We start from the raw sequence: 14539 nt of genomic DNA on the forward strand, positions 1-14539 counted from the left end.
CTTTAACTAATCCCATGAAAATTCCTTCAGGATGTACATTATCATGTATGGTCTGGATTCTATGGCGGCTGCCCAACGGGTTCAGCATTTAACTGCCCAGGTAGTAAGAGACGGTGCCAGGCCAGATTCCCACTAACCCTCACCTTTCCTTCTCCATCCATTTCCTGTCTGTCTCCTCCTACTCTACAATATCAAGAAACACCAAGTGCTATGGTTCAATCCTGGACATTCAGGTTTAGAAATACTCTGGGCCCAGGTTACTCGTCTTGTTGGAGCTCTGCCCCATCCCATGGGCTGGGCAGCAACCAGTCAAAGACATAGCTTGACACTAGATCCAGTTGAGACAACTCTACTCTCCTGAAGTCCCAAGAAAGATTTGGCTTGTTTTTTTTTCCAAAAAGGAGAGACTAGCTTTCTCCATCAGAGAGAGGGGAGGAACTCAGGAGGCCTCATCCCTCCTTGAGGATCTAGAGGCAGTGAGTAAACAGTGCTGGAGGATGGGGTAAGGTGCTCACTTAAATAACTCCTCACCCACACTTATGTAAGCAAACCTAATTATTCTCTCTCTCTCTCTCTCTCTCTCTCTCTCTCTCTCACACACACACACACACACACACACACAAACACATGCACACACATGCCTGTGTATGTGACAAGGCCGTAGAAGGGGAAATAGTGTGAAGGAGGAGACCAGAGGGAGGAAGGGGAGTGGACAAGGGGCAGGTAGTAGGAATGAATGTGATCCGAGTATATTGTGCCCACATATGAAATGTCATAATGAAGACTATTTATTACCCACAATTAATAGATGCTAACGAAACGTTTGTTAAAGGGCTGGAGAGATGGTTCAGTAGTTAAGAGCATACTTTGCTCCTGCAGAGGACCTGGGTTCAGTTCTCAGCACCCAAAGCAGGTGGATCATAGCTGCCTATAAATCCAGCTCCACGGGGACCTGATGCCCCCCTCTTCTGGTTACCATGGGCACCTCCACTCGTGTGCAGATCCACACACATACGTATAATTACAACAACAAATCTTTAAAAAGTTTAAAACCTTTTTGAAATGGAGACAGCAGACTAAGCTGCCTTCTATACTTTCTACAGAATGGGAATAGATTATTGGAGGAGCATGGAGAAGCCAGGCAGTTCCCTCTTTCTCTGTAAGATAATCTCACAAGTCTGATGCCTTTAAAGGCCTATTGTGTGTGACAGGAAAGTTACTGTGTTGTTATCATATACATGGATCCACTAAGTATTATCATATACATGGACCTGCTACCTGAGGTTACTAAGAAGCATCTCGATGATATCGGATCAGAACTGTTCACTTTTCGGGGAAACACTTCCCATGTGTCCTTACCCACTGCCGTTTGCCCATCTTCTTCATACAATGATGAGCATTCACTGTGGAGTCTGACCTTTCTGGCTAGAGCCCTGGCTTTGCCATTAGCTGACTGTGGTGTCTTTACTCGGTTACTATTTCCTTATCTCTGAAGTGAACAGAAAACCTACCTCCCAGGGTTATTGTAGAGAAAAAAGGAGTGAATACTTTAAAGTCATCCCCAGAGTTCCTGGAACACAAGAGACTCAACAAAAGCAGGGCTTTTTTTTTTTTTTTTTTTTTTTTTTTTTTTGCTGTGAAACTGGGTTACCACAGTGCTTCTAAGTGGGTCCCCTGCAGAGGGTTAATGGCCTGGAGGAAGTGCTGTGGAAGAGGACAGGCCAAATACTGGGCAGTTCCCTATAGCGCTCCTTAGGAGAACTTTCTCCTCCTTAATTAAGGCCGTGTGTGTGTGTGTGTGTGTGTGTGTGTGTGTGTGTGTGTGTGTGTGTGTGTGTATACATGCGTACGAGCGCGCTATGTTGGGGAGTAAAGCCAAATCCTTATGCATACTAGGGAAGGGATCTATCACTGACCCCTCCCTCAATGGTCTCTATGTTTGTTATACTGGGCACTAAAGTTTACATGTTCAATATGTTCAAAGGTCTCTGTGTTAAAAGTTTGGTCCTTAGCATGGCATTATTGTGAGGTGATGAAATCTTGTGAGGTTGGACCTAATGGGAGATTTTCAGGTCATGGAGGTGCCCTTGAAAAGACTATGACAAACTAATCTTGTTCTCTTGTTTCCTGACTTCCACAAGGTGGGCTTCTTGCTCCACTGTGGATTCCCACTGCTTGTCAGAGGCCCCTCCACAATGGCACCACCTGAAACCTCCAAAACTGTGAGCCACAAGAGACCTTCTGTTGTCTAACGTTCATCTTAGGTGTTTTACTATAGCAACAGAAACCTGGCTAGCTCCCTGGTTATCTTTTTCTACTTGGGACCTTGTTTCCAGGTGGATGCTCACAAGTCTGTAATGAAGCAGACATTTGCTCTGTCTGGACCCATGACTCTCTTCACGTGCATTAGCCCCCCAATCTCTTAAGTCAGTAAATTACAGATGCTACTCTTAATGTTAAAGTGAGAACACAGAGACTTAGCAAGTCAAGTGTAAACCCAACATCACACTAAGCTGTCAGTGACCCTGGGTTCTAACCTCATGACATAGACACACACAGATAATGTGTGGGATACCATAGAGCATCATTGAGTCCTCTTAGAGTTAAGGAAACACTAACTGGAAAAAGAAATCACCTGAAAGAGGAATTACAGATAACTACTGCCAAGGAATAGAGTCTATCAAATCCCAAAGCCTCATTGGGCGTTTTCCTTTGGCAAAAGCAATTCTCAGAATCGTCTATAAGATGAAAAGCTACCTGCCATTTTATATCCTTCTGAGTGTATCAGAGACTGCATCCTGAGGGCATCAAAAGGTGCCAACACTGGCTTAGGAGATGAGGAAATGCACCAGGGCAAGATGGAGTGAACATCTGGGTGTTTTCATGAATAAGAGGAGTCCATAGAAAGTCTGCTTTGGGGGCAGGAGGCACAACCCTCACAAAGGCCATGTTTCTTACCATGGGTGTCGAGCTGCCTGCTCACAAGTGTATCTTTTATTTGGGTCTTTCTCCATCAGATTCCGAATGAAGTCTTTGGCTGTTCAAAAAGAAAGAGGGAACAGAATTACTTTGAGGTTTGGAATAGGATGACTGGACCCTTGTGTTTAAAGTATGTGTACCATTAAAAATAGGAAACAGGCTTTTTACCATCCCTATTGTTCCTTGAACACAGAAGACACCAGTACTCAGATAAAAGCAGAGCCAAGGCTGGCACTCCAAGGGGAGCCCAGTGAATGGAGAGGTGGCAGAGCCAGGCTGGGACCCTGACTTCTGGCGCTAAGGTCTTTTCTGTTAGCTACTAATGATGCCTTTGGTTTAGAGAATAAAGGAAATAATCTTTATAATTGCATGCCTCTTCCATTCATCGCTGCCTTAGAGAGATGCTTTGGGGACATCCCCTAAATGTGTTATAGACATCACTGGTTCCAGTAAGCTCACTGAGGAGCTGGGAAGCCACCAGGTCATGTTGCTATGTTGAGAACACCCCAGAGGAGCATGTGCATTACATGTGAGCTGATACCCCAGAGTTAGAAGCTAGAAAGCAACAGCTAGATGTATCTCGGGGCTTGGTTACCATGGACTGGGCAAAGCTCAGAGCAGGCCAGCGAGAATGGGAGGGACAGGCCTGCAAAACCCAAAGCTGATACTGTATGCCAGCTTGGACCCTGTTGCCCGTAGGGCATGGCAGCTTGTTGCACATGGGTCTCAGCTTCTGGAGGAAGCCTCTGGCTTCTAAGCTCAGAAGTCCAAAATTCCTTTCCAGGTTTGTTTGATCAACCCGTAGAATAGTATCCTGGATCCAGGAGTTAGGTTGAGGAAGAGGGCAAAGGGGTTTCAATTAGGAGCAAATTACACAAATAATAAAAATGATCTGGGTGAGCAGATTAGCAGGGAGGGCCACTCACCTCCCTCCTTCCTTCTATGGTCCTGGCCGCTTCACCTGGGCTTGCTGCACCTCACCTGGGCTTGCCTCACCTCACCTGGGCATGCCGCGCCTCACCTAGGCTTGCTGCACCTCACCTAGGCTTGCCGCACCTCACCTGGGCTTGCTGTTAGTCTTTATCCTTTTGGAAAGTTGGTGAGCTTCTCTGACAGTATTTCACTGTGGTGTACTGGGGCCCAAATGTGGGCTCTAGACAATAAAATCATGACCTCAGCCAAGAAAGCCCCATCACGCAAACCGTGACTGCTCTATGCAAGGATGTTTTACCCAGGACATGTGACTTCACAAATACAGTCTTGTCATAAAAAAGTAGGCTCCAGGAAAACTGGGGTTGATGATCTCAGTGTTGCTATATACTGACTACATGAACTAAGGCAAGTTATTTTACTTACTCCTGGGGCCTGAGTTTCTATTATATCAGTCACATATGAACAATATAAATGCCCATCTCCTGGCCCACTCTGAGGACTGGGTGTGTGAGCCTATGTCCAGGCTTCTAACACTCAGCTCCAACTTGGTATCCATCCACTGCCAGCTAATAATACCTCACTACTCGAGCACCCATTTCAGGAAGAGTAGATGCGTGAGTCCACACCCCTTGGCTTTATATAGCAAGCCTATCCTCCAAGTCAAGCCTAAAGATGTAGCTAGCTCACAAAGCTTCCCCAGGAGCAACCATAGACTGAATGCTGGTGGAGACCACAGTTCTTTTGTTGAGATCCTATCTCCATGATGAGGACATCTGAAATGGACCACTGGGAAGTGCTGAGGGTACTGTAGGTGGGGCTCTCACAAAAGACAAGGAGTGTTCTTATGAAAGAGACCCAGAAGGCCTTGACTCCCCACTTCATGTGCAAACATACCAAGAAGACAGCTGCCTATGAATTAGAAAGCAGCCCTTCATTAGACATGCAGTGGACTTGATCCACTACATCCAGGCTTCAGAACTGTGCAAAATAAATGTCTGGTATTGAAGTTACACAGCCTGTGTTATTTTATTACAGTAACCCTGGTAGAAAAAGACAGAAGCCTCAGGACCATTCTGAGCCCCAGGGAACTTGACCATCTACATTGGGTTGGTTGTCAGGATATGAAGATCATGGAACACCCACCAGAGTCGGAGATGTCATCCCAGTAGGGGGAATCAAACTCATATTCTGCCTTGAGGATCTGTTCAAACAGCTTCGAGTCATTTTCATCATAAAAAGGAGGGTAACCACAGAGCCTGCAAGACAAGAGAGAGTAAGAAGTGAGTGTGTGCACAGCCACTGTGCTAGGTCTATCTGGGTCTAGAAGGGGCATGGGATCCATAAGTCAAATTAAGGGAACCCACACTCAATGTGCTGAAGTTAAATCTCATCAAAGGAGCCATGTTCTCTATACATTAACAGGCCACAGAAGCAAAACCATGACTCCCTAGGCAGCAAAGAGATAACTCCCATCATGACCAGAGGCACACACATGTACCAATAAGTCTTCCATACGTTTATTTATTAGTGTGTGGGTATGGTGTGTTCTAAGTACACATATGTGCCACAGTGAGAGCAGTAGTTAGAAGACAACACTTCTTACCTTCTGCCTTTCTGTGGGACTAAGGCCACCAGGTGTGCACAGCAAACACTTTTATCCACTGAACCACCTTGCCACCCTCTGTAACATTTTGCACAGCATCAACTAGAATCCTAGAAAATCAGCAGGCAACATTCCATGTATAGATATTGTTAATCCTGCTGTAAGACGGTCCTCCGCTGACAGGTCGGTGAAAGGAACCAACCGAAAGCATACAGGCATCTCTGGATGCCTTCAGGTTCATTCTAGTTAGGAAATTGCTAAAGGAAGGAGAGGAAATTTTAGAACCCAGATATCACATTGCTAGAATGCATCCTGAACTGTGCATGATCGGTCCACCAAATAGGAACCAGAAATGCTGCCATCTTGCCCACTGCAAGCATCAGTCATCCACAGGAGGCAGCTCAAGATGCCACACTGTAGAATCATAATACCCTAGCCAAGGTGCCACTGGGGCCATTTCACGGACAACTTCCTAATGGTCCAACTAAGATGCTGCCAGCAATAAGTCATAGCTCTGCAGAGACCAAGGGTCATTTGACACCCATGGCAAGAGTTGTCATATCAATTAAATTCAACCACTACAAGTCAGTCATTGACACTGTGGATTCTGGGGCTGACCATGGAGTGCAGAGGGAAAGCACATACTCAGCAACAGAGAATGTAATAAATAAAATACACATAAACTAAAATTAGAAAGTCGTGCTTTCTTTTTCCAGTCCTGCCCTCAGTTCTAATGCTACCTTTACTAACAGTAAATACTTCCACACTAGTATATACTTCCATGTATATATATATATATTTTGAGCTACATACTTCTATGACACCCCTCTTCCAGTTAACACACTTAAGAAAGGGCTGCAGCTTGCCTGGAACCCAGGTGTGGCTGGGGTGGAGGGACCATACAACCTGAAAGGGTGGGATCAAGCCAGTAAGTGGCCCCAGGGCAGAAGCAAGCAGTACTTTGCTTTAGGAGAGCCAAGAGCAAAATTCTGTGATGCAGATCTGGCTTCTGGGACCAGAATGCAGCAGCCACTGTGGGAGGCCTGACCCCAGCCTGAAGCCTGACCCGAAGCCAAGCCCCTTCTTCCCACATAGCTCAATATTATCCCAAACATAGCAACAGCCTAGAGACCAGTTTAATGAGAACAAACGAGCAGACATTCATAGACTGCAGGTCTGTAGGGATTAGGCTGTTGATACCTAACAAACACAATAAAGGTCCAGCCATTTTTCATTTGTTCCTGCCACCGGGGGGCACAGCTGTGGCCGGCTGCAGAAGGGAACGGGGATGACAGTTGTCAAGGCTGAGAAGATTCTACATCATCTAACTCACAAGAGTGTTTTAGAGGCCGGGTGCCTGGAAAATTTCATTTGTAAAGATCTGCTGTGGTAGGCAAAATGAAGGAGCCAGCGCCTCGGAAACCACCAAGTGCATACTTCACTGCCCAGGGAAACCCTGGGGCCACAGAGAGATGGATATGTAAATGTTTCCCACAGTGAGGACTTGGGGAAAATAAAATGTTTGCATTAGGAAAAGCTAACAGAGCAAAATGTTAGCTTGTCTTTGATAAAGCTGACATGTTGGATTTGTGAGCGTTTTGTTTGTTAGCAAGGGTGTTTTGCTTTATGGTCTGGCTTTCTTTTTAAGGGAAAAAAATGCTAAAAATTTTCAGGATTTCTTCTCGTGCCAATGTTCTTAATGTATATTCTAATTTCCTTTCATCTTAGCCTTATTTCCTTTCTCTTTTTGCAGGGAGGACTGTTCGTGCAGGTGTTCTGAGTAAATGAATCTATCTTGGGGCCTGAGTTAAAATTAAGAAAGAGACAACCGAGGACATGCCTCAGCGAGTAGTCTTGTCACACAACCGTGGTGACCTAAGTTTGAATCTCTGGAACCCGCATGAAAGCTGGACACAGAAACCTGCCTGCCTGTAACCCCAGCACTCCAGCACTTCTGTGGACAAATGCCAGAGGCTGTACTGGGCTCTGCCACTCTTCCCAGATGTCTTCCATCAGCCCTTGTCTGCTGCCCTAGGCCTCGTTAGTTTGGCTCTTGGGCTTATGTTCCTAGAAGGAAGGCTGGTTTTCCCCTGGGTAAGTGTTCTATTAGAGTCTAGCCCCAGTCCTGGCACTCATGTCTTTCATCAACTCGCTATATCTATGGCTGTTTGTAGTCCAGTAGCAACAAAGTCCAGGGTACCAAAGATCACGCCATCCAGAATATAGTCCTTATAGCATGTACATTTTTTGAAAATTTTACTTCTTTTATTCATATGAGTACATTGTAGCTGTCTTCAGACACATCAGAAGAGGACATCAGATCCTATCATGAATGGCTGTGAGCCACCTTGTGGTTGCTGGGAATTGAACTCAGGGCCTCTGCAAGAGCTGTCGGTGCTCTTGACTGCTGAGCCATCTCTCCAGCCCCTTAGCATGTACATTTTAAAGTGAACCAGTTAGCAGTATACAAGGTCAGACCTCAAGCCTGACTCCTCTGACTCCGGGTCTATGTTCTTTTCTCTTGCTCTTTATCAGTAAAGGAGAAGACTTGAGAACTGCACTTCTTCAGGTTTTTAAACTCTCTCTGTAGGTCAGTTAGCTTGTACCCACTCCACACCTTCACCTAGAAGAAGCACTCTAGAATGTGACCCTACCTTTCCACCCCCATCTCATTCCTTCTGGAGCGTGCTCACCAAGATGCTGCAGGCTAATTTCCTGCATATAGAACACTTACTGTATCGGGACTAATGGAATGTGATGCACTTGGTCTAGGCTGCCCTTTGCTTGGCTCTGCCACACCCTTGAAAAGTTTGTAAGATTAAGATAAGACTTCTCTCTGGCAAGGTTCCTGATAACAAGCAGTTGCTGCAGAGGACAGGGCTTCTTGTTGTCATGTCTTCTCTGGGCATAGCTCTGATCTGTCCACATGTATCTTGAGAGTGACTTTCTCTTTGTTTCTAGATTGTCAAGGTCTGGGCCAGGGTGTACCCGGAGGGTGTGCCAGATAGATACTTGGGCACAAGGACATGGCTGCCTTGTTGGCTGTGGAACTTCTACGGCTGGGCTTGGAAGCAGAGACAAAGATTCAACATACAGGAGAGCTTACCACTGCCCTATTCCAGAAGAACAAGGGAGACCTCAGAATACATGACCCTTCCTGGACACCCTGCTGGCTGGAGGTGCTTCAACAGTAATACTCCAGGCTAGAAGAACCTAACGCATGAGCCTACCTCTGGGGGAAAATGGTCTGACTGTGGAGACTAGAGCATGGTTTAGGCTTTCCAAATGGCACTCCTGGCCATAGGCCCTGACTGTTAAGAAAGTTTTCCATAGAGAAGAATGTTCATATAAATGAATGTGAAAATCAGCAATGAGTGGCCAGCTGTGGCTGATCTGGCAGCATGACATTTTTCTTGGAAACTGAAATGTTATAATAACATAGAAGCTCCCGTCAAGATATCCATGAGCGCAACGTGGTCATTATCCTACATTAAGTTATGTTCTTTGGACTGTTTACTCTGGGTCATGGAGCTACACACCCGGAAAAGAGAATGTCTGCTAAAGGGATGTCCAAGTCATGGCCAGGAGCTACTTCCCTGTCTCTTTGTTTCCACAGCCTACCTGTGTTTTAGATTAACTCTCATACCCTTAAATCATGTACTTTAGAGTCTCTGTTGCTCAATATACCTTTTGAACCAGAGATGGGCTACCGAGATGACAGAAAGAAGTAGGGATCAGAAGAGGTGGGGGAACAGAACCAGCCATGCCTGATGCTTGCCCATGCAGGGAGTGACTTCAATTTTTAAAAAATGTAGTTTACATTCTTGTGGTAAGAACATTTTATATGAGAGCTTCTCTCTTAATATTTAAGGGAATGACAAAGTTTTGTAGATTGTGTCTTTTGGGTATAACAGTGTCTCCCTGCAGTGATTTGAATATAAAATGTCCCCCAGAGATGTGTATCTTTGAACAGTTGGCTCCCAGCTGGTGGCACCATTTGGGCAGTTCTGGTACCTTTAGGGGATAGAGCTTCATTGAGGGAAGAGGCCCACTGGGGTTGGGTCTTGAAGTTTTATAGTCTGGCCTATTTCCTCTCTGGCTCTTTACTTCCTGACTGAAATATAATATGACTAGTTACTCACTCCCCTGTCACCAATATCTTTTCCAAATTGTAAGTCCAAACAAACCCATCCTCCTTTAATAGCCTCTTGTCAGCTATTTGGCCATAGCAACAAGATCAATATATTCCCCAAGAGGTTCCTATGTTGAAGGCTTGTTCCTAAGATGGTGGCTCAATTGACAGGTGGGTGGATCCTTAAGGAGTTAACTGCATCATCAGGTTTATTGATTGAGGAATCTGTAGCTGAATGGGCATGTAGGAGGTAACTATAGAAGGCAGGTTGCTAGGAGAGGGCCTTTCAAGGTACATCCTGTCCCTAGACTTGTCACTTCCACTTCTGATCCCCTCTTTCTGTAAAGGTCTCCAGAAGATTGCTTGACATCTGTCTTAGTCAGGGTTTCTATTCCTGCACAAACATCATGACCAAGAATCAAGTTGGGGAGGACAGGGTTTATTTGGCTTACACTTCCATACTGCTCTTCATCACCAAAGGAAGTCAGGACTGGAACTCAAGCAGGTCAAGAAGCAGGAGCTAATGCAGAGGCCATGGAGGGATGTTTTTTACTGGCTTGCTTCTTCTAGCTTGCTCAGCCTGCTCTCTTATAGAACGAAGACTACCAGCCCAGAGATGGCACCATCCACAAGGGGCCTTTCCCCCTTGATCACTAATTGGGAAAATGCCTTACAGTTGGATCTCATGGAGGCATTTCCTCAACTGAAGCTCCTTTCTCTGTGATAACTCCAGCTGTGTCAAGTTGACACAAAACTAGCCAGTACAACACATCCATAGCATGCACATGTTTGGATGGGATACTAGAATTCAATTTACCTCATAAGTAGAAAGACTGGGGGTGGCCAAGAAGAATAGCAAGGGAGTTTGTCTCCCCAAATGTGCCAGGAAGTCCTCACATGAGCAAAAATGTTCTTTTTTCATTGCTGTATTAGCTGACCCCCTTTTCTTGCCTTCTGACCTATACTGAACACAGGCTGTGGCCACCACTGTCCACAGACTCCTCCCTCTCCTGTGTCATATCTATCTTGCCTCAGCACAGGCTCCTCCCTCTCCTGTGTCATATCTATCTTGCCTCAGCACAGGCTCCTCCCTCTCCTGTGTCATATCTATCTTGCCTCAGCACAGGCTCCTCCCTCTCCTGTGTCATATCTATCTTGCCTCAGCACAGGCTCCTCCCTCTCCTGTGTCATATCTATCTTGCCTCAGCACAGGCTCCTCCCTCTCCTGTGTCATATCTATCTTGCCTCAGCACAGGCTCCTCCCTCTCCTGTGTCATATCTATCTTGCCTCAGCACAGGCTCCTCCCTCTCCTGTGTCATATCTATCTTGCCTCAGCACAGGCTCCTCCCTCTCCTGTGTCATATCTATCTTGCCTCAGCACAGGCTCCTCCCTCTCCTGTGTCATATCTATCTTGCCTCAGCACAGGCTCCTCCCTCTCCTGTGTCATATCTATCTTGCCTCAGCACAGGCTCCTCCCTCTCCTGTGTCATATCTATCTTGCCTCAGCACAGGCTCCTCCCTCTCCTGTGTCATATCTATCTTGCCTCAGCACAGGCTCCTCTGCGGGGGAGGGTCAGAAGATACAGGACTATTGGTCAGGCACTCCTCTGCTCACCACCAAATGCTGAGTATCAACTATTCCTGGGCATAGAAGAAAATAGCCAGAACGCCTACTGATATGGTATTACATTGTAGTTGGGGGCAGAGGAACAGATGGTCAACATTAAATTCATCATGAAGTCAAAGTATAAAAACTAGACACGAACAGTTCACTTAGAGCTGGTCCAGAGAAGCTACATTTCAACCTTAATCTAGAATTTTTTTTCCCTGCCTTATTCTCTGTGCTGGGAATGCTATTATTTTCTCCAGACCTCAGGACTGCCTTGCTCAGTTGCAAAGCTCTATGTGTGTGTCCCTTGCCTAGTGATGCTTTCCTGTCTCCACCCCCAATACCATGCAAAGTACTACATCTCTCCTTTATGCTCTTCAGCTTCCAGGCTCTTCTGTTGTAGTTCCTGTCTTAGTTTGTATCTAGGACTCACCATCTCTGGCTAGACTCTGTGTTCCCCAAAGGCACCAATACTACCATGCTCTGTTTTGTGATCCTGTACAGCCTGGTATAAACTTTAGCAAAAGCTTGTTGGAGGAATGGCTCCTCAGACGTCTTCACCTTTCTCAGACTACCATCCTTATTACCCTGCTCACTCCTCTCTAAACAAGTTCCATTCTTTAAGAGCCAGCTCAAATCTCATCTCTTTTTTGGGTCTTCTCAAGAAATACTTTGCTGATAAGTTCCTGGGCAACAGATTCTATGACATAAATGGTGTTTCTGTAGGGCTGGGGGAAAGACTCTCACCGTGGCCTTGAACTCACGATCTTTCCACCTCAACCTGCCCAGGGCTGTGATTATAGTAGTGTGCAATGGCTCTTTGATGTCCTGTATTAGTACTCAACATCCCTCAATTGTGCTCTGATAAACAGAAAATGCTTCATTAAAACATTTATGCATGTATGTACATGTGCAAGTATACACACTCATGCACATTGTCATAACACACACTTTAATAGTCATAAGACATCACTAGGGGTGTAGGACAATGGTAGACTACTTGCATCTAGCATGAATGAGTTCCCTGGGTTTGATCCTAGCACCCCAACCCAAATAGGGTTGAACATTTTTTTTAAAAAGATTTATTTATTTATTTATTTAATGTAAGAAGAGGGAGTCAGATCTTGTTATGGATGGTTGTGAGCCACCATGTGGTTGCTGGGATTTGAACTCCGGACCTTCGGAAGAGCAGTCGGGTGCTCTTACCCACTGAGCCATCTCACCAGCCCGGGTTGAACATTTAAAAATGAGTAAAATTGTACAGAAAAGACAATTTCAACTATGTTTTTCTGAGCACAATAATCTTTTTACTTACTTTCATTTTTGTGGTAAAGCACCCTAATGGTAAATAGAATATAAACGATCTTCTCCAAGGCAACCGGAACGAACATGGGGAACTGTCAGACAATATCACCCAAGCTCCTATATGCCTAGTGTCTGACAATATGTTCCATGGATTATGGTCCCTCTCTGTAGTTCTGCCAGAAGGCCTCCAAGCTTCCACCAAGCCAACCTACCTGCTGAACCAGCTAAGGACTCTTGTCCCCATGGTAACTGGCTGGAGCTCTCTCCTTCCTGCCCTTTTCCCTTTGCCTCCCCCCCCCCGCCCCCCCCCCCCCGTTCTCAGCTCTTCGGAGACATCCAGCGGTGTGTCCAGGACTGAGAACCTGACGTCCCTGGGTTCCATGCGGCCCAGGGACCCCAGAACACCGGCTCTTCCGCGGTACCCAGCGGCATCTGTGGTACCCGAGTCTGACCCAGACTCTGGCAGTTCTGTGGGTACCCCAGGCCTTTTCCCATCCCTGGAACGGGGGTTCTGCAGCTTCTCACAGCCTGACACCCACCCAGCGGTTGCCGTGGGGGTGCGCCCAGTCAAAACTCCCTGTGTCCACCTTGCCCAGCGGCCCTAGCCCTGAGCAGATGTGGGACCCCATTTTTTAACCCAGAAAGAAAGAAAGAAGGGAAGGAAGAGGAGGGAGGGGGAGGGGAAGGGGAGGGGAGGGGAGGAGAGAGAAAGAAGGAAGAATTTGCAGGTCCCTGTATTTATAAAGTAAATTGACTTTTGTTCTTTATCTTAAGGAAAGATTGAGGGAGGTGGCTACGGACATTATCAACCTGTCTGGGAGAACAGGATTGTGAAAAAATGGATCTCTGTGTATATCGATCCAAATTCCAATATAATCATGTCATACCGTCAGAGTTCAGTGTGATACTCCTATGAAGAGCTGTAAAGCAACACAATGAAGACGAAGTTTCCCATAACAGGACCTTGTGGACTCTGGTGGGATGAGGCAGAAGTTCTGGCATGCTCTCTGGACAAAGTACTTGGGACCAGGGTGGTAGGCCCAGTGAGTTTTCTAAGTACATGGAAACGTGTTTCTAAGAGGCTGAAAAAAAAAGGCGTAGCAACTGACTGACAACCAAGACTTTTCTGCTCTGGTCTAGCCCATGTGGAAAGGCTCTGAGGAGAGAATTGTTTCCATGGGAAAACTTCGTGCTTCTCTGTGACAGTCCAACTTTGCCTTCAGAGTGATTGTTGGCAAGGTGCTGGAGCTGGGTGCATGTACTCATAGCTGCTTCAGGGAGGGGCTTCTGGGCAGGGGCCGGAACTTTGAGTGGCAGGTCTCTAATCCTGTCCTTGAGTCGGTTGTGTGGGAGCCTGTTTTCCTCTCCTTCCTTTTGTTTTCTGGCCATGACATGAGTGGGTTCTTTCACCATCTGACAAGAGGCAAAAGCAGTGGATTCACTTGATATTGGTAACCCCTAAATCTGAGCCAACAGGGAATGCCACGCAAGAGAGGGCAGAGAGAATGTGGGAGCCAGAGGCCAGGGAGGAGCACTGTGAAAGTCTGTCTCTGACCTTTAGATGGCCGGCACACCTTTGAACTCATGGTGGCTGTGGTTACTTACACAAAACCAAGTCAGTCAAATTCCAGCACAGAAGTGGGGGGGGGGCTCCCAAAGCGGCAATGACAGCTGAAGAGCTGTCCTGTCAGGGGTTAATGGCTACTGGGAGAAGGGGCATACTCTTTCTATAGCAGCATGGCCATAGGCAGGTTGCCCAGGCTCCCCTGGTTGGCCCCAGAGCGATGCACATATGGGTAGCACTAGTTGGAATCGGTGGTTTATTTCCTTCAGAAATGGAAGAGGATGTGAAGGTGGGAGGGGGATGGGCTGAGAGTGCATCCAGATGTAAATATAATCAGAATAGATTGCATACATGTAGGCAAATATCAAAGAAAGAATAAAAAGTATTGTACAGAAATGACTGAAACTACAAC

At 46.3% G+C, this 14539-nt stretch overlaps 1 protein-coding gene and 1 long non-coding RNA gene across 10 annotated transcripts in view; one reads left to right on the top strand and one right to left on the bottom strand.

Annotated features, from left to right (window-relative positions):
- Camk1d (calcium/calmodulin-dependent protein kinase ID) overlaps positions 1-14539 on the bottom strand; it is a 421404-nt gene that overhangs the window by 14577 nt on the left and 392288 nt on the right. For all 9 annotated transcript variants that reach the window (NM_001290374.1, NM_001290375.1, NM_177343.4 and 6 more), the window contains 2 exons: positions 5056-5168; positions 2959-3037 (listed from right to left, as the gene is read on the bottom strand). In NM_001290374.1, coding sequence (NP_001277303.1) covers positions 2959-3037; positions 5056-5168 — 192 coding nt within the window. The remainder of the gene's footprint in view (positions 1-2958; positions 3038-5055; positions 5169-14539) is intronic.
- Positions 7039-9467, top strand: Gm36906. The gene is made up of 2 exons (XR_373963.3): positions 7039-7609; positions 8477-9467. It is a non-coding gene; the product is annotated as a predicted gene, 36906 (long non-coding RNA).

Source organism: Mus musculus, chromosome 2 (assembly GCF_000001635.26).
Source record: "Mus musculus strain C57BL/6J chromosome 2, GRCm38.p6 C57BL/6J".
NCBI classification, from domain to species: Eukaryota; Metazoa; Chordata; class Mammalia; order Rodentia; family Muridae; genus Mus; species Mus musculus.